Here is a 24,477-nt window from a genome sequence, read left to right as displayed (position 1 = left end):
CATTATATATAGAGATGCCAAGGAAAATAGCACAATAATCCAATAATCTCTGGTTTTATTTAAAATATCAGAAAACAAAAAGTCAAATATTAAAAAGGGAATACAATCTAATGATCCAATGATGCTAATAGTAATCCCAGAAAAAAACAGATAAAAAAGAGATATAAAAGGAAAATAATGGAGGAAAAATAGCAAAAGTAGAACTAGAAGTTAATACTTTGTAGTTCTAGGAGCTCACAAAATCCCTTTGCCAACGATAGAGGATGTCTGAGAGCTGTTTGATAAGTTGAGTGAGGAAATAATGAAGAGGTTCAACTCTAGAAATAAATGCAAAATCTTAAAGGCTCCAAACTTCCTCTCTCAACAGGGTTCCGTAAACAAATTAATAGTTTTCGGTCCCTTTCCCTGTTTTGTAAAAAAAATGTCTTATTATTTAGGGCCCTCCTGTCAATGGCTTTTGATTTATTCACACTTAGCACTTGTTTTCCAGGGGGAGTAGGGTTTCTAACTGCTGTGATTTACCAATAGGCCATAAAGTTAGGTGCTGTTATCTTCTTCCACTCTGATGCCATATCTGAACTTTTACAAATGTTATCGCAGGCTAAATGAATCAATAGTTCTTGACAACCAAATAAAGAAACATTTCATTAAACAACCATGTCTAGTATGATCCCTAAACAGTCATTGTATAAAACACTAAAACCATATATTTCACTAAACATTATTATTGGAGCGGTGAAAGCGCTCCCAATGAACAGGTATATCCGTGGGTATGTGGCTGGCTGGCTGGCTGGCTGGGTGGCTGGCTGGCCCTGTCCGTAGCCTGGGCAATACCTTGAGTGGCCACACACAACACACTAGTTAAAGGAGGGGCGCTGTTTTGTGCAGGCCAGGCACACTCACCACTCACTCACAGGCACAGTTTACACTCACTCACTCACTCACTCACTCACTCACATAGGGTACAGCTGCTCAAATTCACCGCTCCACTTCGAACCGAGGTTTGATTTTTTTTTCTAATGACTGATTGATTGATTGATTGAAGAATTTATTAGAAGTTTGCAATAGAAAAAAGTACAGTTTCATAACAGTACAAATCACTGGTACAAGGTCAACTAAAAGGAGATCCTAGAAAGCCGAGGCTTATTTCCACAGGAACCACACTTTAAGTATCTCATATAACATTGAAAGACAGACGGATAGAACACAGTACTTTATCTTGGATATCAGTTTCAAAAGCATAATATCAAATACAAAGGCAGAAAAACAAAAAAGAACCACCACATTGACCACCACCACATTGACCACCACACATTGAGGTAAGATATCAGCTCTCTCATCATGTTTTGTCAACATAAACAATCATCAACAACAGTGAGAAAACAATGCATTTTCTAAGTCATTTTGAGTCTGCCTTCATTGTGAGGAAAAGGATGGGACAAGAAATGTTATTTTTTTGTTAAATGTTGTTCGATATTGTATTGTTAGCTAATAGATCTAGCATACTTTCACTCACCAGGCAAACACAATCATTCAGCACTTTCATTCAAACATGCACACACACACACACACACACACACACACACACACACACACACACACACACACACACACACACACACACACACACACACACACACACACACACACCTATACTGGTAGATGTGGTTTAGCAGGACCCTTTAGCTCAAACCTGCGGTTTACAACATTAGCAGGACACCACTTTCCACTTGCTTTACTAATATGTGGAGCATGTCAAAAAATCTATTTTGAGCCATAGAACACATATTTCACTTCAAAAGTTGAATAAACTCAACACAACTCAAGTTTTAACAATCTGACAAAATCCTACATTAGGAGGACATTAGATAATTAGGTTCTAAGCTCCGCCCATGTGAATTAACAGGACTAACTACATTAACAGGACAGCTGCAATTAAACACATGAAAATATGTCACTGCAGGGTATTTAAGGGTCAAATGTGATTAAATGTGACATTGCTAAACACAAACAAGGCATTCTATTGATGTTTTTAAATCTCTTCCTAAGACACATTTGTTTTTTCGCTGGCTTTTAATGTTCCTTAATTTTCCTGCGCAAATCGCTACACAGTATGTCTACACTCATGTCATCAACATGGATCTGTCCCATATAGCACCCCCATCAGGCCGATTTTTTCAAACACATTTTTTGACACTGCTCCTACAAATTTTGCCCTAAAATCACGAAAATCGGTACACCCCACATTCTCTGAGCCAACCAAAACTATACATTGTCCACACAACTAGGAACCAATGCCAGTTACATCCGTCTTTGTGTATACATGTGACCTGACGGTCGCTTATCTCCCGATTAGGGAGTCTTACTGGTAGGCCTGTTTGTCATTTATGCACCATGTACAGCACTTCGGTCAATGTCTCTTGCCTACAGTGGTGTGTTACTGTTTCAACACCTGACTTGCCCTCAGGATCAACCATACAAGTGGAATATAAGCCAGTAAACATGCAGGACTGGAATGACATCGATACAAAGCTCACTAACTAAGTGTTGTTGGTGCCACTGAGATGGTAAACTACAATTCAATGCAATATGACTACTGTGTGTGACTTAGCAGGCCTGAGAACAGGCTGAGAGATGTGATTTCAACATCTTCAATGTTGAGCTACTGTTAATAAAGTTCTGCAGTGAACAAACTAGCATTTTCATCCATCTTGGTCGAAGGGGGAGACTGAGGGGTCAATAGACTTAAGCTTTGTGAAGTTAACTTTACAGCTCGTCTGTTATTCTTGACTTCTTTAGAGATTTTCATAAGAGATTTACTGGAAGGGTTATAAGACCAAAAACTATAGCTGAAAAACACACCAATCATGAACAAGGTTCAACATTTATTTTTTGTAGGACACAGGAATGTAGCCCTGCCCCGCTGTAATCAGACAAAATTCGGGGAAGACCGCCAAAGCACCTCAGACCGTAGGGATGGGACAATATACGATATTATCGTTTATCGTGATAAAAAACACTCACAATAATCATATTGTGGAGATTTAATTTATCGTGATATCATCCTCTGTCATACACTGGGATCAATTCACCTTTTATTTGCCGAGCTGCATATCCAGTACTATTTAAACCCTCTATAATTGGTAAAAGGTACATAATATATGTACTTGATACAGTAGTTTTTCACTCTCTACCAAATCTCTTTGCCAAAAAATAGACGATCTACAAGCTCACAATGCTTCGTGCTGCGAGCTTGTAGATCTGCATGATTACTGCATGATTGATCTGTCGCAAAGCCCTCTCCCTAACTGTGAGGATTGGACGACAGCGTAGCAAAACACTTCCACCCAAAGTTGGCTCCCATAACCCGCTAAAAGGCCCGTACCTTGGCCCCCCATCGACCGGGAGAGACGGGGCCAGCACCCAGGGGGTACCCAGGGGCCCAGCCACCGCCAGGGCTCCCCACGGACCCCCTGGGAAAAAAATGGGAAAATAGTCAAAAGTAGCCGATCATAAATGTGACCCGATTAGGGAGTCTTACTGGTATATAGGCAAATTAATATCAAAAACATTTATATTACATTATTACGGCCATGGTGAAACGTTGCTGCTGGGGGACCTGCTACAGTGATTATAGCTACCCAGAACATTTGAAGGGAGCATTTTTCAAATCATTTTCCGAAACCAAAATCTGCCTTAGTCTGCAGCCTGTCGATTGTAGGTATAAATTATCGATACATTTGTTGTTTTTGGGTCAGTTTTAAGTGCACTGCAATTAAGCAATGACATTGTTTTTTCCAGCGGGTAAATGCACAGGAAGAAAAATTAAGTGAATCTTTAAAATATAGCAGATCCACAAGTCTAGGTATGCAGGTCGCCGGTTCGATTCCCGATCCGGACGACCTTTGCCACATGTCATTCCCCATCTCTCTCCCCATTTCCTGTCTGTCTACTATCCTAACAAATAAAGGCATAAAAAGCCCAAAAAACTAATCTTAAAAAAAAAAGAAAGTCAGGTCTGAGATTTATCACCCAGCCCTACTTTAATGTTGAGTTACATGTTGTATGACATCCTTTTTGTAGCTGCAAGGAATAATTATGGCAATTATAATTTGATAATTGATTTGCAGTATCTCATAAGCTACAGTGCGTTACTGCATCCCCATTATTCAGTTGCCTGCAAATGTATAAATAGGCTACTTTTTCCAGAATTATGTTTAATACCAGCGTTAGTCCAGAAACCCCCACATTTACATAAATCAAAACATCTATTTTCATTAAAGTAGTACATGAGGATCTCCCTCAATTGATCTTTTCGAGAAATTAAATAAAGGTTGAATGAATGCAAATCTTTTGTATTGCTAAATGCTCATGATGTCCCTGAACATGCCATGACATGACAAGGCAAATGTTTTCTTTGGATATTAATGTTATCACCACCGGCACCACCAAGATGGTTACTTTGTCAACTATCATTATTCTGATATTGCTACCATGCTGTTATGTAAAAATGTTCATATTCTGTTCACACAGTGGTTCTCAAAGTGAATTCCAGGTTGGAATCCACTTTGAGAACCACTGTTCAGGCCCAGGGACTCTGACACTGTTGTTTTTGACAACAAATTTTGATTTAGTTTTGAATAAAATGTCATTTAATTTTAGTCATAATTTAGTGACCTGAAGAGTTTTAGTTTTAGTCTAATTTTAGTCGACTAAATATCATACATTTTTAGGCGACTAAATCTACAGTTCATTTAGTCAACTAAAATGTAATTTGGCAGGCCTTGATGGCATCGTAATGAGTGATTTTACACTTGGTTGTGTGCTGAAAATAGCAGATCTACAAGCTCACAACGCGTTGCGCGACACGTTGTGAGCTTGTAGATCTGCTATTTTCAGCACGCAACACTTGAGAACAACCAAACATAAAATGACTCTCTACTCCACTAGTCCCTCCCTAACGTTTTAGTCTAGTTTTGATTTTGTTGACGAAATTGTCAATATAATTAGTCTTAGTTTTAGTCATCACAGCTTAGTTTTTATTTAGTTTTTGTCAGTGAAAGAAATGCAATCGACAAATACTTTTCGTCATAGTTTTAGTCAACAACATCTACACTGCTCTGACAGTACAAATGGAACCAAATGAACACTAAGTCTCATGATGCAAGGTTAAATTAACATTATATGTCTGTCTGTCTGTCTGTCTGTCTGTCTGTCTGTCTGTCTGTCTGTCTGTCTGTCTGTCTATCTGCCTGCCTGCCTGCCTGCCTGTTTGTCTGCCGATTGTTAACCAATTTGAGTTAAGCTCTCCTCCACTCTTTTCAAAGATTTCACCTTGTGCAGGGAAACCCTTTCACTCATTCTTTCCACTGTAGCCCACTTGCTGATTACTAGCTTGCAATGCAATCAGCCACTGATCAAATTCACCTGTGCTGCCTGCCCATCCCCCATCCCCCATCTCCCTCACTGCACTCACTCAAAACTGTGTGAGTGAGAAGCTGCCCCTCCCCCCACAGTCAGTTGGTTTGTTTGTATGCAGTCTGTACAAGGCAAGGCTTTAAATACTGTGAATATGTGTGAAAGTAAATCCTACGTGTTACTTTATGCTTAGGGTAGTCTTACTAGTGACTATATACAAATGGAACCAAATGGAACTCATAATCTGTGTAATCTATGCACATGGCTTATTTTTTTGTTCTGGTTAGTTAAAGCAGTGGTTCTCAACCTCTGGGTCAGGGAATTATTTTGGGGAGGGGGTCCCCAGATGATTATCTAAATGACTGTGCACCATTGCTTTCTCTCTGAACAGTAAACATACAGCATAAGGTTTAAGTGTAAGGGTATCTTCAGATTTCTAAAGTACCCTTCCGTAATCAATGGGGGCAATTTACCCCTTTTTGTGCAGATATATGACCGATTTGTTGCATGTCTGAGTCATCATGACATCACTGAGATGCCATAGACTCCTACCTACCCACTGTCTGACGTGACCTACCACTGCCGGATGCACCCACGCACACGCGCACACACGCACCTCATCCCGGATTGTATAACAGATTTCTTAAGCCCGGTTCACAATGCAACATGCTAGCCCAGATGATCCTTTTGCCGTCCTATAACCTAAAAGCCTAACATGGGTTGTGACAGCACTGAGAGTAGAGACGTGCTACAGCCAATCAGAGAACAGGACAGGTGGCTTGTTTGATTTAATTCACACATTATTTTCTTTTATATAATTAAAAGACTGTTTGTCTGTCTGGATCAATCCAGTGATATAACTTTAATAATTCTCGTGGGCGAATCCAGGTGTGACAGAACACTCTCAATGGAGCTATTGTAGTCCAGCCTGAGGATGCAGTAGCCTAGACTCCAAACCTCTTCAGGCGATAAAAGCAATATAGTTGCAAATTCTTTATCCTCACGTGCGTTGTGTCCCACTTGAGCTCCTCTTTATTGTGTACTTCAAGGAACTTGTGTACTTCAAGGAACTTTAAATCCCTGCTCCCTCAAGCAAGGAGATGAGGATTAGATTTGAGTCTGGAGGAATCAAGCAGGTTAGACTGATTGTAGTCCGAGCATTTCAGGCAAAAAAGTGCGCGATTCCATCAAAATACTGCACAAACTGGCCGGACTATAGTAACATTGTGTCACATATGAGGAAATGGCATATTCGGGACAACCTTGGTAGTAGGCTAATAAGGCTATGCTTTATTCAAGCCAAACGAGACACTCTATTTGGTGCTTTATGATCCCACAGGGAATGCTACAATTTGTCAATCAGTGTCATCACCGATAAACAAACTTTTACTGCACTGTTTTTACAGTACAGTAAAAGTACAGACAGTACAGTACAGACAGTACAGTTCAGTGATAAAAGGTCAAGGTCACAAGCTTATTTAGAATAATTTGACCTTAGAATTGTAGTAAGCTACTTTGGTGTCATATACTGTATCTGAAGGCTAGTGAAGTCACTGATCTACAAGATGTACACACAATTCGTATCACAAGAATTTTGCCTATACTGTGTAATACTGTGTAGAGGAATAATTCTAGAATCAGTATCGGGATTTAAAGGGATATTCCATTTAAAAAAACTCTGCCTTGCATGGGTCTGCCTCCCCAGGCTCAGGGCCTCTCCCCACACACACCCATTGTAACTTCAAACTCCATAATATTTTTTTCTGGTGACTCATACTACCTTCCTAATACATGAGCAGGCCATGTTTTTTTTTCGATACAATTTTTCATTTATTTGTAATAATTTTAATTTTTCAAATTTTCCCAAAGAATTATTAAAAATAAATGAAAAGGGTTATTGAGAAAACACGGCCTGCTCACGTATTAGGAGGGTAGTATGAGTCACCAGAAAAAAATAGTGTGTGTTTTTAATGAAGTTTGAAGTTACAATGGGTGTGTATGTGGAGAGGCCCTGAGCCTGGGGGGAAAGATAACATTTACATCAAATATATAAATATTAAAAACTGTTCAGGGTGTTCATAAAAGCCTGATTAGATGATAAAGTGACCAAAATGATCTGTAGGCCTGAACTTAATTAGCATTTTTACCCAAGGGTAAAAATGGTGCCTGGGTGCCTGCCTACTCCTGTATGTCGGAGTTAACTTAAACTCATATGTACTGTACATGATGTCATGGTCATGATGTGGTCATGTGATACTGTATATAGGAGCTACGCTGATCAGCATATATGACTGTGCAGAGCTGCTACCAGTGGTGCTTTGGGGTTTTCTTTTCAGGGCGGACGGTCATTTATTGACGTCACATGCACGAGCGCCTTTAGATGTGTGCGTGCTAACTAAAAGTTTGCTTTGAACAAATCTCATCTATCACAGTAATGGAGCCAGGTAGCCTGAGACACGCACAATGCACATACAGTCACCGCTGGAAACCTACAGTAGGTGTTAAAGTAGCCTATCCATATGAATAGGGGGGTATGTGCAAGCCCACCACTCACTGCCTGCCTGGTAAACCTGTTATGCGAATAGCCATTTGATTACCATGGTCATCACTTGTATAGCTACACATTTTTAAAGTGACAGTTTAAGTACTTTCTAATACCTCTAGAGTGACAGTTTAAATTAAACATTGGCCAAATTGACAAATATTATGCAGAAATTGTGAAAATAGCCAATCTACATCCTCGTGAGCATGTAGATCTGCTATTATTATTAATTTAGGGGGTTGTGTCCTGAAAAGGTTGAGAACCACTGCATTAATCCATTTAGGCCTGGGGCCGATTCTAAAAATGCCTTTTAAATCCGGCCAAGATTTTCATTAAGAAAACAAATGCAATTCATTAATAAAAAATAGAAACATGTAAGAACCACAAAATGTACAGTCAATTGGATGAGTGGTTTGTAAAATATGCATAGCCTCCTTGGAGTGAGCTAAAATGTTGGCAAACTTGGAAAATGGACATTAATATAAACGTGATTTTTTGGGACGTTTTGATTAATTATTACACAAAATAACAATACAACAATTGCAATATCTGGTTAAATTTGTATAATTAAGAAACATTGTCTGTATGTTATGCAAATCATGTTGCAGGCCCATGGTGTGGCAAACCACCAACATGGTAGACCCCTGAACAGTGTTTATGCCAAGTTTAGTGTGGATTGGAGCAACGGTGTGCCTGTGGCAGCCAGGGGCCCCTGGGAGCCACATTGGGCCCCTTGTGTTGCTATTATAATGGCCGACCCCTGAACGGTGTTTGTTCAATCAAGTTTAGTGTGGATCGGAGCAATGGTATGCCTGTGGCAGCCAGGGGCCCCTGGGGGCCACATTGGGCCCCTTGTGTTGCTATTATAATGGCCGACCCCTGAACGGTGTTTGTGCAATCAAGTTTAGTGCGGATCGGAGCAACGGTGTGCCTGTGTCAGCCAGGGGCACCCGGGGGCCACATTGGGCCCCTTGTGTTGCTATTATAATGGTAGACCCCTGAACAGTGTTTGTGCCAAGTTTAGTGTGGATCGGAGCAACGGTATGCCTGTGGCAGCCAGGGTTAAAAAAACTCTGCCTTGCATGGGTCTGCCTCCCCAGGCTCAGGGCCTCTCCCCACACACACCCATTGTAACTTCAAACTCCATTATATTTTTTTCTGGTGACTCATACTACCCTCCTAATACATGAGCAGGCCATGTTTTTTTTCGATACAATTTTTCATTTATTTGTAATAATTTTAATTTTTCAAATTTTCCCAAAGAATTATTAAAAATAAATGAAAAGGGTTATTGAGAAAACACGGCCTGCTCACGTATTAGGAGGGTAGTATGAGTCACCAGAAAAAAATAGTGTGTGTTTTTAATGAAGTTTGAAGTTACAATGGGTGTGTATGTGGAGAGGCCCTGAGCCTGGGGGGAAAGATAACATTTACATCAAATATATAAATATTAAAAACTGTTCAGGGTGTTCATAAAAGCCTGATTAGATGATAAAGTGACCAAAATGATCTGTAGGCTTGAACTTAATTAGCATTTTTACCCAAGGGTAAAAATGGTGCCTGGGTGCCTGCCTACTCCTGTATGTCGGAGTTAACTTAAACTCATATGTACTGTACATGATGTCATGGTCATGATGTGGTCATGTGATACTGTATATAGGAGCTACGCTGATCAGCATATATGACTGTGCAGAGCTGCTACCAGTGGTGCTTTGGGGTTTTCTTTTCAGGGCGGACGGTCATTTATTGACGTCACATGCACGAGCGCCTTTAGATGTGTGCGTGCTAACTAAAAGTTTGCTTTGAACAAATCTCATCTATCACAGTAATGGAGCCAGGTAGCCTGAGACACGCACAATGCACATACAGTCACCGCTGGAAACCTACAGTAGGTGTTAAAGTAGCCTATCCATATGAATAGGGGGGTATGTGCAAGCCCACCACTCACTGCCTGCCTGGTAAACCTGTTATGCGAATAGCCATTTGATTACCATGGTCATCACTTGTATAGCTACACATTTTTAAAGTGACAGTTTAAGTACTTTCTAATACCTCTAGAGTGACAGTTTAAATTAAACATTGGCCAAATTGACAAATATTATGCAGAAATTGTGAAAATAGCCAATCTACATCCTCGTGAGCATGTAGATCTGCTATTATTATTAATTTAGGGGGTTGTGTCCTGAAAAGGTTGAGAACCACTGCATTAATCCATTTAGGCCTGGGGCCGATTCTAAAAATGCCTTTTAAATCCGGCCAAGATTTTCATTAAGAAAACAAATGCAATTCATTAATAAAAAATAGAAACATGTAAGAACCACAAAATGTACAGTCAATTGGATGAGTGGTTTGTAAAATATGCATAGCCTCCTTGGAGTGAGCTAAAATGTTGGCAAACTTGGAAAATGGACATTAATATAAACGTGATTTTTTGGGACGTTTTGATTAATTATTACACAAAATAACAATACAACAATTAAATTTGTATAATTAAGAAACATTGTCTGTATGTTATGCAAATCATGTTGCAGGCCCATGGTGTGGCAAACCACCAACATGGTAGACCCCTGAACAGTGTTTATGCCAAGTTTAGTGTGGATTGGAGCAACGGTGTGCCTGTGGCAGCCAGGGGCCCCTGGGAGCCACATTGGGCCCCTTGTGTTGCTATTATAATGGCCGACCCCTGAACGGTGTTTGTTCAATCAAGTTTAGTGTGGATCGGAGCAATGGTATGCCTGTGGCAGCCAGGGGCCCCTGGGGGCCACATTGGGCCCCTTGTGTTGCTATTATAATGGCCGACCCCTGAACGGTGTTTGTGCAATCAAGTTTAGTGCGGATCGGAGCAACGGTGTGCCTGTGTCAGCCAGGGGCACCCGGGGGCCACATTGGGCCCCTTGTGTTGCTATTATAATGGTAGACCCCTGAACAGTGTTTGTGCCAAGTTTAGTGTGGATCGGAGCAACGGTATGCCTGTGGCAGCCAGGGGCCCCTGGGGGCCACGTGGGGCCTGTGGTGTTGCTATTATAATGGCAGACCCCCAGAACGGTGTTTGTACAATCAAGTTTAGTGTGGATCAGAGCAATGGTGTGCCTGTGGCAGCCAGGGGCCCCTGGGGGCCACATGGGGCCCTTGGTGTTGCTATTATAATGGCAGACCCCTGAACGGTGTGTGTGCCAAGTTTAGTGTGGATCGGAGCAACGGTGTGCTTATGGCAGCCAGGGGCCCCTGGGGGCCACATGGGGCCTGTGGTGTTGCTATTATAATGGCAGACCCCTGAAGAGTGTTTATGACTAACGTTATTCACCCAAAATGCTATGTCATTGAAATGTTCATAAAAACATGTATGTGCATTAACAGGACTCTGACACCCAGCCAATCAGGTGCTTCAAAACATACACTGTGTGTGAATATTCATGAGCTTGTGTATGAACATGCAGTAGCATTACACAACCTATGGGGGCGCTGTTCAGACACAAAAAAGTCGGGTGTATGTGTATTAACAGGACATCAAAAAAAAAGGTGGATTTGGGCTCTCTAGACCAATAGAAACGCTTCTGCTATTTCAGAATTGTCCATGAATTAGCAGGACACCAGTTCTGTCCTGCTAATCCAAAATGTCCTGTTAGTGTGGTGTGTATTCAGGCCAATTGTCCCGTTAAACCACATTTACCAACACACACACACACACACACACACACACACAGTTGTTTCTTTCATTCATACATGATGTACACTCAGGCATGTAAGCCTTCTCATTGAACCCCATGGCTTTTCTGCCTACCCCAAAACTTGCTATCGCTAAACTCCTCCCTAGACTTCAGGCTTCGATGGCCAGGCGAACAGTTCTCAGTTCTTAGTTCTTCCAGGCACCCAGAATGGGTGCACCTAACCATTCCCACCACTAAAATAAAAAAGGATTGGTAGACATCAATGGGCTCTATTTTGCCAAATGCTGTTTGGCTGTTTTTTTTTCTCTCTCTCTTTTTTTTAGTACTTAAGACAATCAAAATAGAGCCCCAATATGCCTAAACCGCTTTACCTACTTCAATGAGTTGATTCCATGCCTACACAAACACACACTCAAAGAATATAGGCTACTGCAAAAGACAACTGTTGGTCTGTTATGCTTCAAATGGTTTTGGGCCAAACTGATCTTGTGTGATAAGGAGCAGCAGTCCATGTTCGATCTCTCAGGTCCAGGTCTGCTTTCTGTCCACCCAGATGAAGGCCATCGGTGACCCTTGGCCTTTTGGTCTGTGACTCTGGGGGATGACCTGAGATGAGGGTTTGGCTCTGGTCTCCAGGGAGGTGACATCCTCACTGGAAGCTCCCCGTGGCCCATGTGCGCTCAAACACAAGAGAACAGAAAACAATTTCATTAGCATTAATTCTTCTAGCATTAAGTCTCAGAGAAGGTTCACAAATCACAATGCACACACACATACATAACTCTCACTCGTTGTCTCACTCAAGCAATGGAACTCAAGGAACAGTAACTATGCAAGTAAAATTACTGTCCACTACAGCACCATAGAAATGATAAGCCCCCAGGAAGGAGAGAGAGAGAGAGAGAGAGAGAGAGAGAGAGTTAGACAAGGGCCATGCTATGGACTCTAGGGAAAGTGTAAGTTCTGCCGTTCCACCAAGGCCAAGAAAAAGCATTCCTCTCATTTAATTTACATTTTTGAATTAGTATTGATATCAGTATTGTCCACTAATCAAATGATCTTTTATTTATTTATAGTTTTAGTTCCGTCATAGAATGTGTGTGTGTGTGTGTGTGTGTGTGTGTGTGTGTTTGTGTGTGTGTGTGTGTGTGTGTGTGTGTGTGTGTGTGTGTGTGTGTGTGTGTGTGTGTGTGTGTGTGTGTGTGTGTGTGTGTGTGTGCGTGCGTGCGTGCGTGCGTGCGTGCGTGCGTGCGTGCGTGCGTGCGTGCGTGCGTGCGTGTGTGTGTGTGCATTTGACAGGGACAATGCAAACAATGTATCAAGTTATATAAAATATATAAAATGACTTATGTCAAGGATTTTGGGGGTTCTTGACATGAAAGGGTTTGAGAACCGCTGTAGCAACAAAGGTTTTTCTGAAAACCTTTAGGATTTAGAAGACATTTCTAGAATCGGCCTCAGGTCCTAATGTGTAAAGTTAACGTTGCGAACCTGCATAGTTGCCCCACTCTATCTCCGTCAGCCTGGGGAGAGTCCTCTTGATGTCAGCATCAGTTTGTAGGAGGTACAGGAAGGCGTTGCAAGCGTTTTCTCCTTTTGCAATAATCTTGTCCACAAGTTGGACGATTTGGTTCTCAACATTGCCCTTGTTGATGCTGGTCAGATTTCTCTTCTCACGGTGGTCTATAAACCCGTTCTGCATCGCTTTCTCAAGGATGAGTCCAGCATCGTCACACAGAACGTCCTGTAGGTCTGTTTTTTTAAGCACAATGGCTTCTTTGGCTGTCATGGTGAACCTGAAGAGAGGAACATTGTTAAAAAACTAACAAATGAATGAATGAATGAATGAATGAATGAATGAATGAATGAATGTAAAAATGAGAGTAGCATTATTAAGTAAATAGTAAACGTTACTTTATGCAAATGAATCAGTTAGCCACCATGACTATATGAGTTGCAATGGCGTGTACAATGTGTTGACTAATATCTGTAGTGGTGTGTTCGACTTCCTGTATCTCTTTGCGCACACAAGCCCCCCCCCCCCCCCCCCAGAAATGCCTTAACAGAAGATTAAAAAAACAACAACCCCTGTATCATTGTATAAATGGTCCTCACTAATCTCTTCATCAGCTCATTATACACATCTCTACTCACTGTGCTCTCCCATCCATTTGATCGCCAGTCTGCATCGACATGTTTTACTGTGATCTGGATCTCCCTTGGGTCTGAAATAAAGATTGAATTGAATTGAATCACACTGAACAGTTACAAAAACCTAACTGCCAATGACATCACAGATCGTGATTCCAAGCTAATCAAAGCTACAGCCTTTATCTTGCTGTAAAGTTATCACGCTGAAATGGAAGCCATTGTTCATACATTAATAAAAGAAATAAAAACTCACACCCTGTGTGAAGTGAGTGGTGCATTTATGGGTTCATTTCGTTAAGTGTCCTGCAAATGTTGGCCAATAATCCAAGTGTGGGGGAGTGGGACATACACATTATTGTGTATTGACAGCCCTAGTTTGTCCCTGCTATGTCATATCCAACCATACTGTATATGGGTATACAACACACACACACACACACACACACACACACACACACACACACACACACACACACACACACACACACACACACACACACACACACACACACACGCGCACGCATGCATGCTCACACGCGCTCGCACGCTCGCACGCGCGCGCACACACACACACACACACACACACACACACACACACACACACACACACACACACACACACACACACACACACACACACACACACACACACACACACACACACATTCAGTGTTACTTATATTGGTCATGTCTGTCAATCATTACATTGAAAAGAGCCACGAATAGGCTCAAAGGGTGAGAATGATCATAGCTGTTTGTCCAGTCACGCTTACATAAAATGTGCTTGTTCATTCTTACCTAACCTTAAGAATATGGACCTTATAGTAAGAATATGTAGTTTTTGATCCACTGTGATCTACTTCAGACACACACACACACACACACACACACACACACACACACACACACACACACACACACACACACACACACACACACACACAAACACACACACACACTGATGAGGTGCCATTATATTACTATGGTATATTGGTTAGTCATGAATACATTTGCTAGTTTGAGTCCTGAGAACAATTTGTAGATGAAGTCAGAAAGTAGTAGCATGGAAGGTCACAGCTGGCAGCCAGTCAGTGCCTCCTTGTTTTATGACAGATAAGTTCTTGGCATTTAATGAGCTAGGGAAAGGAGCTAGGGAAGGAATAGAGATGTTTTTGTTTTAGCAGATGAAATAATGAACTGTGAAAGGGAGGGCAAGCCAGTCTTGTCTTGTCTGTCGTTGGTGAAGGATGTATTGTGTATGTTGTGTTGTTTGACTGTTACAGCACTGTAAATAAATGTTTTCTATTATCTTTTAACATCGTTTCTGAGTCAAGGTTTTGCTGATCTTTTGAGAGTTTCAATTCCGCTATGGAGTACATAAATTAAGTAGGATTTCTACATCAACACACGCACGCACGCACGCACGCACGCACGCACGCACGCACGCACACACACACACACACACACACACACACACACACACACACACACACACACACACACACATGCATAAACTGTGCACAAAGCCAGAATATTTTTTTTAATCTTCTATTATAATCTTCTAATGTGGATCTGCCTACTAATGATGGCACCGATAGGCAGGTTTCTGTACTGTCCACTGCCATACTAAAATCAAACTATACAGAAGTCTCAAACAAACGACTAACAATACTAGGATAGGATTGACCTCATCCAGCTCACTTTGCTAGTCTGGGTGGGCTCATGGTAAATTAAATGAGTTCAACATCTCTCAATGGGCCTGGAGGACCAGAGGACCAGTACTCAGATACCTGTCAAACTAAATGATGGATATTTAAGATACTCAGAGTATCAGTACTCAGATACCTGCCAAACTACGGTAAATTACTTCCCAAGGCTACTACAGCAGTGACTCCCAAACCTTTCAGGTCCAGACATAAAAAAGAGATTAGATATTTTGCCCCGGGACCCAAACTAGTGAAAATAGCAGATCTAAAAGCCCACAACACGTTGCGCAGTGACAGCTGCATTGCGAGATTGTTGGTCGTCTATTTTCACTACCTCTTAATTATTATTATTTCATGGGATTTATTAGATTTTTTTTTTTTTTTTTTTTAACTCTCTAAAATTATTTAAAAATATATATGTTAAAAAAAACGCTCTAAATTATTTTGAAATGTCTTTTAAATCTTAATTAGTATAAGTGTATCTACGACTGTATAATAACTATACTATAACTATTAGTTATTCTCTGTAAGCTTCTGTATAATAACTATACTATAACTATTAGTTATTCTCTGTAAGCTTTTGTGACTCTGCTCTAGTTCAACATGTCAGCCGAGCAGTGTCACAGCAGGTCACATTCCACAGCAACAAGTTATAACCTTTTAGAACATACACTGTCGACAACAACCTCCTCTTCTAAATTAAGAGGTTTCTGAGAAACCTCTTCATATATATATATATATATATATATATATATATATATATATATATGAAATATATATATATATATATATATATATATATATATATATATATATATATATACTGTATGTGACCTTTGAGTCAATTTATGCGTGCGATCGGAGTATTAGACCCTTTTCAACAAGATTTGCAGGTGACCCCACCTAAAAAAGAAAAAGAAAAGGCTGGCAGAGGTCCAAGTCTCGCAAGATCTGGCTTAACCTTAAAACACAATGCATCCTCAGATAGGCATGCAACTGGAAAGTACACAGTGATATAAAAGAAGAAACTTACTGGTGTTACTGCTGTAACAAAGTTCTGCCTCGAGTGTTAGGTACACAGTCTGTCGGTTGGTATACAGTATGTAGGCTGAATTATTTTGGTTTCGGTTTTGAACGTCGACTCTTCTTTATCACAGAGTTCTCCAGTGCCTGGAGAAGGGGGAGGCGGGCCCTGACCTTAGAAATGTGACACTGATAAGATAAGAATTATGATACATAATTCATGATTTGTGTATGAGGCTCATATGACCATATAATATATATTATGAACTGAACTTACAGTATAAGAGACCACATTTTGGTCGGATACTTTAAGCTCAGGCTAAAAGATTACAGGTCATAGTAACTTTGGTTGCCCTGGCTACGAAATCATGATATACTGTATGTCACGAGTGGAAAATTACCAACACTACGTGTCCCTTTCTTCCTGTTACTTCCTTGTTATGATATGGGAACGAATGAATGAGTCCCACGATTCTTACTGTCATAAACTGTACTCTTTATATACTGTTCTCCTCCATCTTGGAGGAGAGAGAGAATTATCAAGCTGCCGCTATGGTAGCTCACTGTTTGTCTCCTCTGTCTGACTCCTCTCAAATACAGCAATCTAAGATATACGTCCTTTGGTCTCTTTGTCTTATTTTAATTATGGATTTATAGATCCATACTTATTTAACTTAATTAATTTATTTAACAGACACCTCATACACAACACACATTACGCACATCTGGCTCCTCAAGCCCTCAAAACAGACTGGAGTTATACTGAACAGACTGTTTAGACATTCTATCACATTTTACCCTACACAGCCTGATAAGGTGTCCGCTCCATCAGTCAACCCATTGCAGCTGGCACAGCAACAGGTCATAACATAAACTATCAGAAACCTCTTCATTTAGAGGAGGAGGTTGTAGTGGTCTCTGTTGTGCGCTGGAGTTGTTTGTCAGCGTTCACTTACATAGTAGTGATGTCAACAATGGGCATGCCCATATTTGGAATCCTGGACCAAAAACAGATCTCATGTCAAACTAGAAAAGTGCACGCCTCGGAGCAGCACGTTTTTTCCCCCGCCCTGTGTACCTTCCTCTCTTTGTCTGTCTGTCTTTTACATACAGGCAAGAAAGCGTTAAGCTTGTGCAGTTTGTGGTAAAGGCTGTGGTGATAGGGAGATCAGCACGGGTCACTGCCACTATGTTCCTCTCTTTGTCTCTGTCTGTCTATCTTTTACTCTCCTTTGTTCAGTTGTCCATCTCTGCAAAATACTTTATTCAATTGTGAAAAGAGAGCACATGCACGCTCAAGCTGCCAGGGGAATGCTGCATGCACACATCATACCAGTAACTCACTCCATCTATAGCAGCATGGACATTTTATACATCTGTCTTTAAAAAATGCATTGATGATGTAATCCCAACAAAGACTATTAAAGTCTACCCAAACGACAAGCCATGGTTAAACAGTACATCTAGCAATCTGTCAGCAAGTAGAGGTTACAGGACTCTGTAACCTCTGTAAAGAGGTCGTCATCAAGGTAACAGTTTCCTTCATACTATAATCCTTTCAAGGGCTGAACGATCTTGAGAAAATTATCTTTTAAAGGATAACTTTGTTTTTGAACAAGAGTTCATATTTTAGATTGTAATTAGTGAAAAGAAAAAGCGAGTGTTAAAATGTTTTCATTTGCTTCGTTCTATTGTTTTATCGTGTTTACCGTGCTAAAATGTGGGGCATTCATATGCATGGTGGCATAAATGGCTAAATATGTCTTTTTAGACACAATAAGCCAGCAGTTTCTTCATTGCTATTTACTAGCTCCCATAAGTCACATCCAACCATGAAAGGTTGCGTTGTATCTTAGGAATGGCCAGCGATGCCCACCTTTCATGTTGCGACCGCAGTTTTCCCGGTGAACCTGAGCGCAACGGTGGGGGCTGATGGGCAAGGAGGGTCGCGAGCTTATGAGAAATAAATAAAACAAGACCTTAAAACCTGGCGAAAACAGTTGCGTGCAGTAGCGCAAGATGGCGATAAAGGAAATCATTAAACGGAAAACATTAAATTAACTTCTAGAAAAGCCTACCTTAAAACCTGGCGAGTTGCGTGCATATACACAAGATTAGATGAGGATAAAGGAAATCATTAAATGGAAAACATTAAATTAACTTCTGAAAAGGCTTACACTAGCCTAGGCTACTAGTAAAACTAGTGGAACCGCGATCTTGCCACACGTGAATAATCGTGGTTGTAAACAATAACACAGACAATATAAATCCTTATCAAACATATCATTTTCCAAATGTCTGTCTGAGTGTCTGTCTGAGTGAGTGTCTGTCACAGCGTTTCTCCTCAGTGGCTGGAGCAATTGATCTGAAATCGCATCACCATTAGCATATGAACACACCTGACATAACTGTGAAGCCCGTTTGTCACTTTCACAAATCGTATGCTGTATATTAGCATTTTTATGGTGTATCTACTATCTATTCTGCATCTAGCATGAGGCTTATGTGTGTGTGTGTGTGTGTGTGTGTGTGTGTGTGTGTGTGTGTGTATGTGTGTGTGTGTGTGTGTGTGTGTGCGCGCGTGCGTGCGTGCACGGGGCAGGGGGGGGGGGGGGGGGGGGGGGGGGGGGTGTCTGGCCCTGTTACAGATGTTGTCCAAAAATCATGCAGATCGGTAAACAGTATCTCTGTAGCCATTAAACGAAACGGGTATTTCTTACATTGATGCTCCTACATATTATCATGTAAGCACCAGTTAAAGTTACTTTCCATCCCTCATATACTGTGTGCACAGTGCACATCATTTCAGAGCTCATATCTTTGAACGGGTAAGGGCTAGTTAGTATAATGGGAAGGGGTTAATTATCATCTTGGCCCCAAATAACTTTTAAATATCTTGCAATTGGTGACGAGTCTCTTACGAAATTGGCAAGAGTGCCTCTCAATACAAAATGCTAACCTCTCCATCGGCAATAGTCAGTGATGTGTTATTGTGTTCTAGAATTTCACACACTCCGGCGCCCCCACCGTTGTGCTCAGGTTCACCGGGAAAACTGCGGTCGCGGCGTCGCATAAGGAATCATGGGACACAGGAAACTTGTGGATAGAGATAGGACACGTGGAGTCACGGACACGCCCGCACACGGACGGAAGGACAGGGTGTAAAACATAGTCTCCCCATGCCTTTCGGACTGGCGGAGACAAACATGTAGAATTGATTGCTAAAACTTGATTGCTAAAACTTTCATTTTATGAGGAAACACAAACAAAGTTAGATTATGGATATGCAACAATTTATAGGAGATATCATTAGCCTATGCATTGTAGTAGTTCATATCAATACTATATCTATCTATTTGTAGTGTGTACAAACATGTTACTTTACTGTATGATCTTGAAATTGGTTCACGGACATTTACACTCAAAAAGACCACAATGAAAATAAGCTCTTGAACTTTTGTTTTATCCTTTAATGTATATGCATATTAATCATTATAAAACATCAAAACTTTTTATGCAAAGAGTCAACAGAAACCTCCTTCAGCCATGTGTTGTTTTCTCCACACTGTATTGAAGGGTTTCTCCTGTGTGATTGTGCCCCCTAGTGGACTGATGTCATTCCTACATGGAGTCCTCCATACCTCAGTGAATCCTTTCCTCCATGCATGCCTTACTTTAGCCTGGCGTGGCCAGACTATATACTCATGCAGTTAAATAACATGGGTGGATAGTTTAGCTGTGCTAGGCTAGCCTTACTTACCCCTCGGCCTTATCCCCAAACTTATCCCGGTCCACCTCACATGCACTTAAAAACTAGGCAGGAGATGGTTTCGATCCACACCAGAATACCCATTCCAAAGTCTTAAGACATCTGACTCAAAATACAATTGCTGAGTTCAATTCACTATTTGTTTATTCCATTTGTTTGTCTGAAATGTTATGTTATAATTGTGCCCTCCTTGTTATGTGAATATTTTATCCTATCAAATTGTATGCTGTCAGTACCCAATAAATACAAGTTATTACCTGGTAATTACTGTACTGTAAAAGGAAGGGTTACAATATAATCTAGTCTAGTTAGATGATAGATCACTCACTCTATATCCTATTAGGAAAGGACACCTGTCATCTTGGCATTGGCCTTTCCAGTTTCAAGATGTATTAGTAAAATATTTGTAATAATAGGAAATAATAGGAAATCTCTTCAAAAATAATATTGTATATAATCGTGCCTCTATGGTGCCCAAGCGCAGGCTCTATATTTGTCTCTACATTTAATTTTATGTTATTTTATTAGTACCAGTTAATATGTGATCTTTACTAACCATATTGTCAAATTCAATTCAAAGGAGCTTTATTGGCATGAGAAGACATACGTTTACATTGCCAAAGTAAGTGTCAAAACATGTAATAAATCTCGTTTTCTCTCAATGAATGTTGTCCCCCTCTAATTTGTTTCTCTTGCATTTTGTTTTTGTTCAATATTGTTTGATATTGTATTGTTAGCTAGTAGATCTAGCATACATTGTGTTAATGCAATGATACTGAACTGTACTGGATAAAACTGTTCAATGTGAGATCTCTCCTGTGTTCTGGGTGCCTCAGATGACCAGCCTCAGCAGAGCCTTTCTGCCTGAACGTGTCAAACTGGGGATTCCCTTTAGGTGTCACAGTGACGACTGTGACGAAGGGTTTACAGCCGGGGTTTCCCCTCTCTATCATAAAGGAGGACTGTGTTATCTCCTATGTCTCCTTCTCTGTTGTTTTCCTTGATACTTCCAGCGTGGCTCAGCGAGGTGTCTGCACTGAGATTAGGTACAGAAGTTCCTACTCAAGAGGGGGAAAGTATTTCTAGACCTCTCTCTCATTTTTATTTTCCCTTGTTACGGCTGGTCATTCATAATTGTTGGACCACTGGTACTTTGAACAAGTTAACCCTCTTTGCTTGGTTTGTTTGAAACACTTAAGTTATCAGTACAGGGTAATTACACTGTTTTATAACAGTTTTTGTTAGTTAAAAGGTTTATTACTTTTATAGAGATGCCAAGGAAAATAGCACAAGACGAGTTCTTTATGTCCAATAATGCCATATTTATTTAAAAATTCAGAAAAGAAAAGTAAAAAAAAAAGATACAATTATACTAATAGTAATCCCAGAAAAAAAGTAAAAAGAGATTTAAAAGGAAAATAATAGTAACACAGGAAAACTAGCAAAAGTAGATATTAACTAAAAGTTAATACTTTGTAGTTCTATAGGAGCTCACAAAATCCCTTTTCAAACAATAGAGGCTTTTGATAAGTTTAATAAGTTGAGTGGGGAATCAACTCTAGAAATAAATGCAAAATCATTAAAGGCTCCAAACTTCCTCTCACAACAGTGGTCCATAAACGAATGAATTGTTTTCGGCCCCTTTCCCTAAATACATTCTTGTATTTCAAATTTGTTAAATGAAACAAACAAAACTATCACACACCTTGGGCTTCCTTAATTAGGACAGGAAAACATAACATTGTGGTTCTTATTGTTAGCTGAGGGTTCTTCATTCTAAGCAAATGTAACTTCGGAGGAATGTTAACAGCCCTACAGTTTGTGTTGCAGTTGCTATTTCTTGGTCATAATAGCAAGTTAGGAAGACCCACATCATGAACAACATTGTGAGCTTGTGGTTTGGAATCATTTGGAGGGCATGAACACCAGCTTCTTCCTGAGGGTGAGCTTCTTAGCTCCAGGCATCTGCTCCCCCTTCTTGGCCACGTCGTCATTGACCCGATAGAGAATGGTCATGAGGTCAGCGCCACTGTAACAAGCACGCACGCACGCACGCACGCACGCACATGCACACGCACACGCACACGCACGCACACACACACACACACACACACACACACACACACACACACACACACACACACACATACACACACACACACACACACACACACACACACAGAGAGAGAGAGAGAGAGAGAGAGAGAGAGAGAGAGAGACGTTCAGAACACTCCAACAACTTTAAATTTTGTAGCACATGCAGCAATGAAGGCAATTATGACAATGTTAAAAGAATGATTGTGGACCAAGTTTGACGTGGCATTCCTTAATAACATATGATTATCTTCAAGTGTTTAAATATTCATGTCTGTGTCATATTCTTAATGATGATATTGACAATTACCTGGGACAGAGCTCTTTTAGTTGTCTGCACAGAGACTGTACGAACGGGGTCCCGTTTATCTCGTCTCTGTATGCCGTATAATTCTCCACGGTGGCCATGGCGACCAGGAAATCCGCCTCCGATGTCACGACCATTTCGGTGTCTCCTCCTGCAGAGGTGTCTGCTTGAGCCCCTCCAGGCGAATTGCTCTGGCAGGCCTGGATGAAGAACACCTTGGGCTTTTGGTTGAGGAGGGGGCAATTCACCCCGTTGAACGTCACAGCGATGTCATTGATGGAGAGGAGCCCCAGGTCGGTCCCGAAGACGCCACCCTTTTCCCCGTGGCTCATGAGGCAGCAAACAAAGGCATCTCCGTGCTGCAGAGGGTTGTCGACGCTGACGCGGAAGTTGGTGAACTCGTCTTTGTACCATTCCAGCACAGCTTTCTGGTACCATTGCATCTCCAGCTCGATGTTGGGGTTCTTCAGAGACGACAGGAGTGTCAGGGTCTCTTCCATTTCGTGCCGTTTCTGGTCTTTAAACATCAGCACTCTGAAGCCCAGCCAGCTGAATGTACGCGCCAAATCAACTACAGGGCAGGAAAATAAACAAACAAACAAACAAACAAACAAACAAACAAACAAACAAACAAACAAACATACAGAACTCATTAATGTTCAACCTCCAAAGAAACACTATCATTACAGCATTTACTTCTCATGTTTACATTTCAGATGTGAAATTGACAGAAACTTGTGAAGAGCAGTTTACGACCACTGCAGTCATAAAAAGCTCTGTAGACCAATGCTTCTCAACATGGAGGGGTCCCCAGATGAGTGAAGTGAACTGAGCATTTAAGGACATCTAAGACCTGGTCAAACATTGCCCAAATTGTCAAATAATATAAGAGGCAAAAAGTGTGAACATAGCCAATCTACAAGCTCAAAACACAGCTCAAAATTCACTGTGAGCTTGTAGATCTGCTTTTTGGAACTGAGTCAAACTAAATGTAATGCCTCAACTGAGTCCTACATTCTAAGTGGTTGTCAGGGTGGGGGGAGATCCCCAGTTCAAATTGCTGGGTCGTGGCCAGAAAAGGTTGAGAACCACTGCTGTGTAGATGACCAACATTACAAACAGCCAAGAGTAAAAGCATGAGTGTAGGTGCCATAACATCCAAACAACATTCATACCAGCATCCTGGTTTGTTCCAGCTCTATTCAGAGATTCAGAGCCGGGAAAGATCTCGTTGTTAAAGATCACACAGAGGCCTGTAGGTTTGCTGGTCAATTTGTACTGGTCGTCCTGAAAAACAGCAAAAGACAGAAAATACAGATTTAGAGGTTTTGCACTTAATACACGCAACGATACACTACAATGCATGATCCTGAACTAACCAGACCACGATCCATGCTACTCAATACCGCCCCATCTGGCAGAGTCAGGTTAAGTTCATGCGTGAGGCTTGGCAATTATGGAAAACACATACTGCCTCCCATGCAGGCACGGAGCGTCAGGGTAGGCGGCGCCGCTTAAGGGCCCGGGACTCCATGGGGTCTGTCCAGCCATCAGATCACACAGACCTTTATTTTATTTTATTAGGATTTAGACGCACTTTGCGTGCTCTGCCTCTAGGTGGGGCAGTCGGGCCCATCTAAAACATTATCATCATCACCATTAAAATACCATACTATTAAAATGTTGGGTTGCGTGTTGTTGGTTTATTTCACACTCACAGTAAACTTAACATGCAAAGATACAGCTGCCATAAAAGGCCCATTGGCGCCTGCTACATCATCAACGATCACTTGTCAACA

The 24,477-nt window shown here is 41.1% G+C and overlaps 1 protein-coding gene across 1 annotated transcript; it reads right to left on the bottom strand.

The window, feature by feature from the left end:
• Nucleotides 1–22,176: 22,176 nt before the first annotated feature.
• LOC308297021 (caspase-8-like) lies at nucleotides 22,177–23,040 on the bottom strand. Its single transcript, XM_080740401.1, has 2 exons — nucleotides 22,682–23,040; nucleotides 22,177–22,306 (listed from the first exon to the last, which is right to left on the bottom strand). The coding sequence occupies exons 1-2, from the start codon at nucleotides 23,008–23,010 to the stop codon at nucleotides 22,183–22,185; spliced, it is 453 nt and encodes a 150-aa protein (XP_080596527.1). The 5' UTR covers nucleotides 23,011–23,040; the 3' UTR covers nucleotides 22,177–22,182.
• Between the last annotated feature and the right edge of the window lie 1,437 nt (nucleotides 23,041–24,477).

The sequence above is a fragment of the Nannobrachium achirus genome (genome assembly GCF_963921795.1).
Source record: "Nannobrachium achirus genome assembly, chromosome: 13".
In the NCBI taxonomy this organism is placed as follows: domain Eukaryota; kingdom Metazoa; phylum Chordata; class Actinopteri; order Myctophiformes; family Myctophidae; genus Nannobrachium; species Nannobrachium achirus.
The sequence above is the reverse complement of the archived record's forward strand: the minus strand, read 5'-3'. Positions and strand labels throughout refer to the sequence as shown.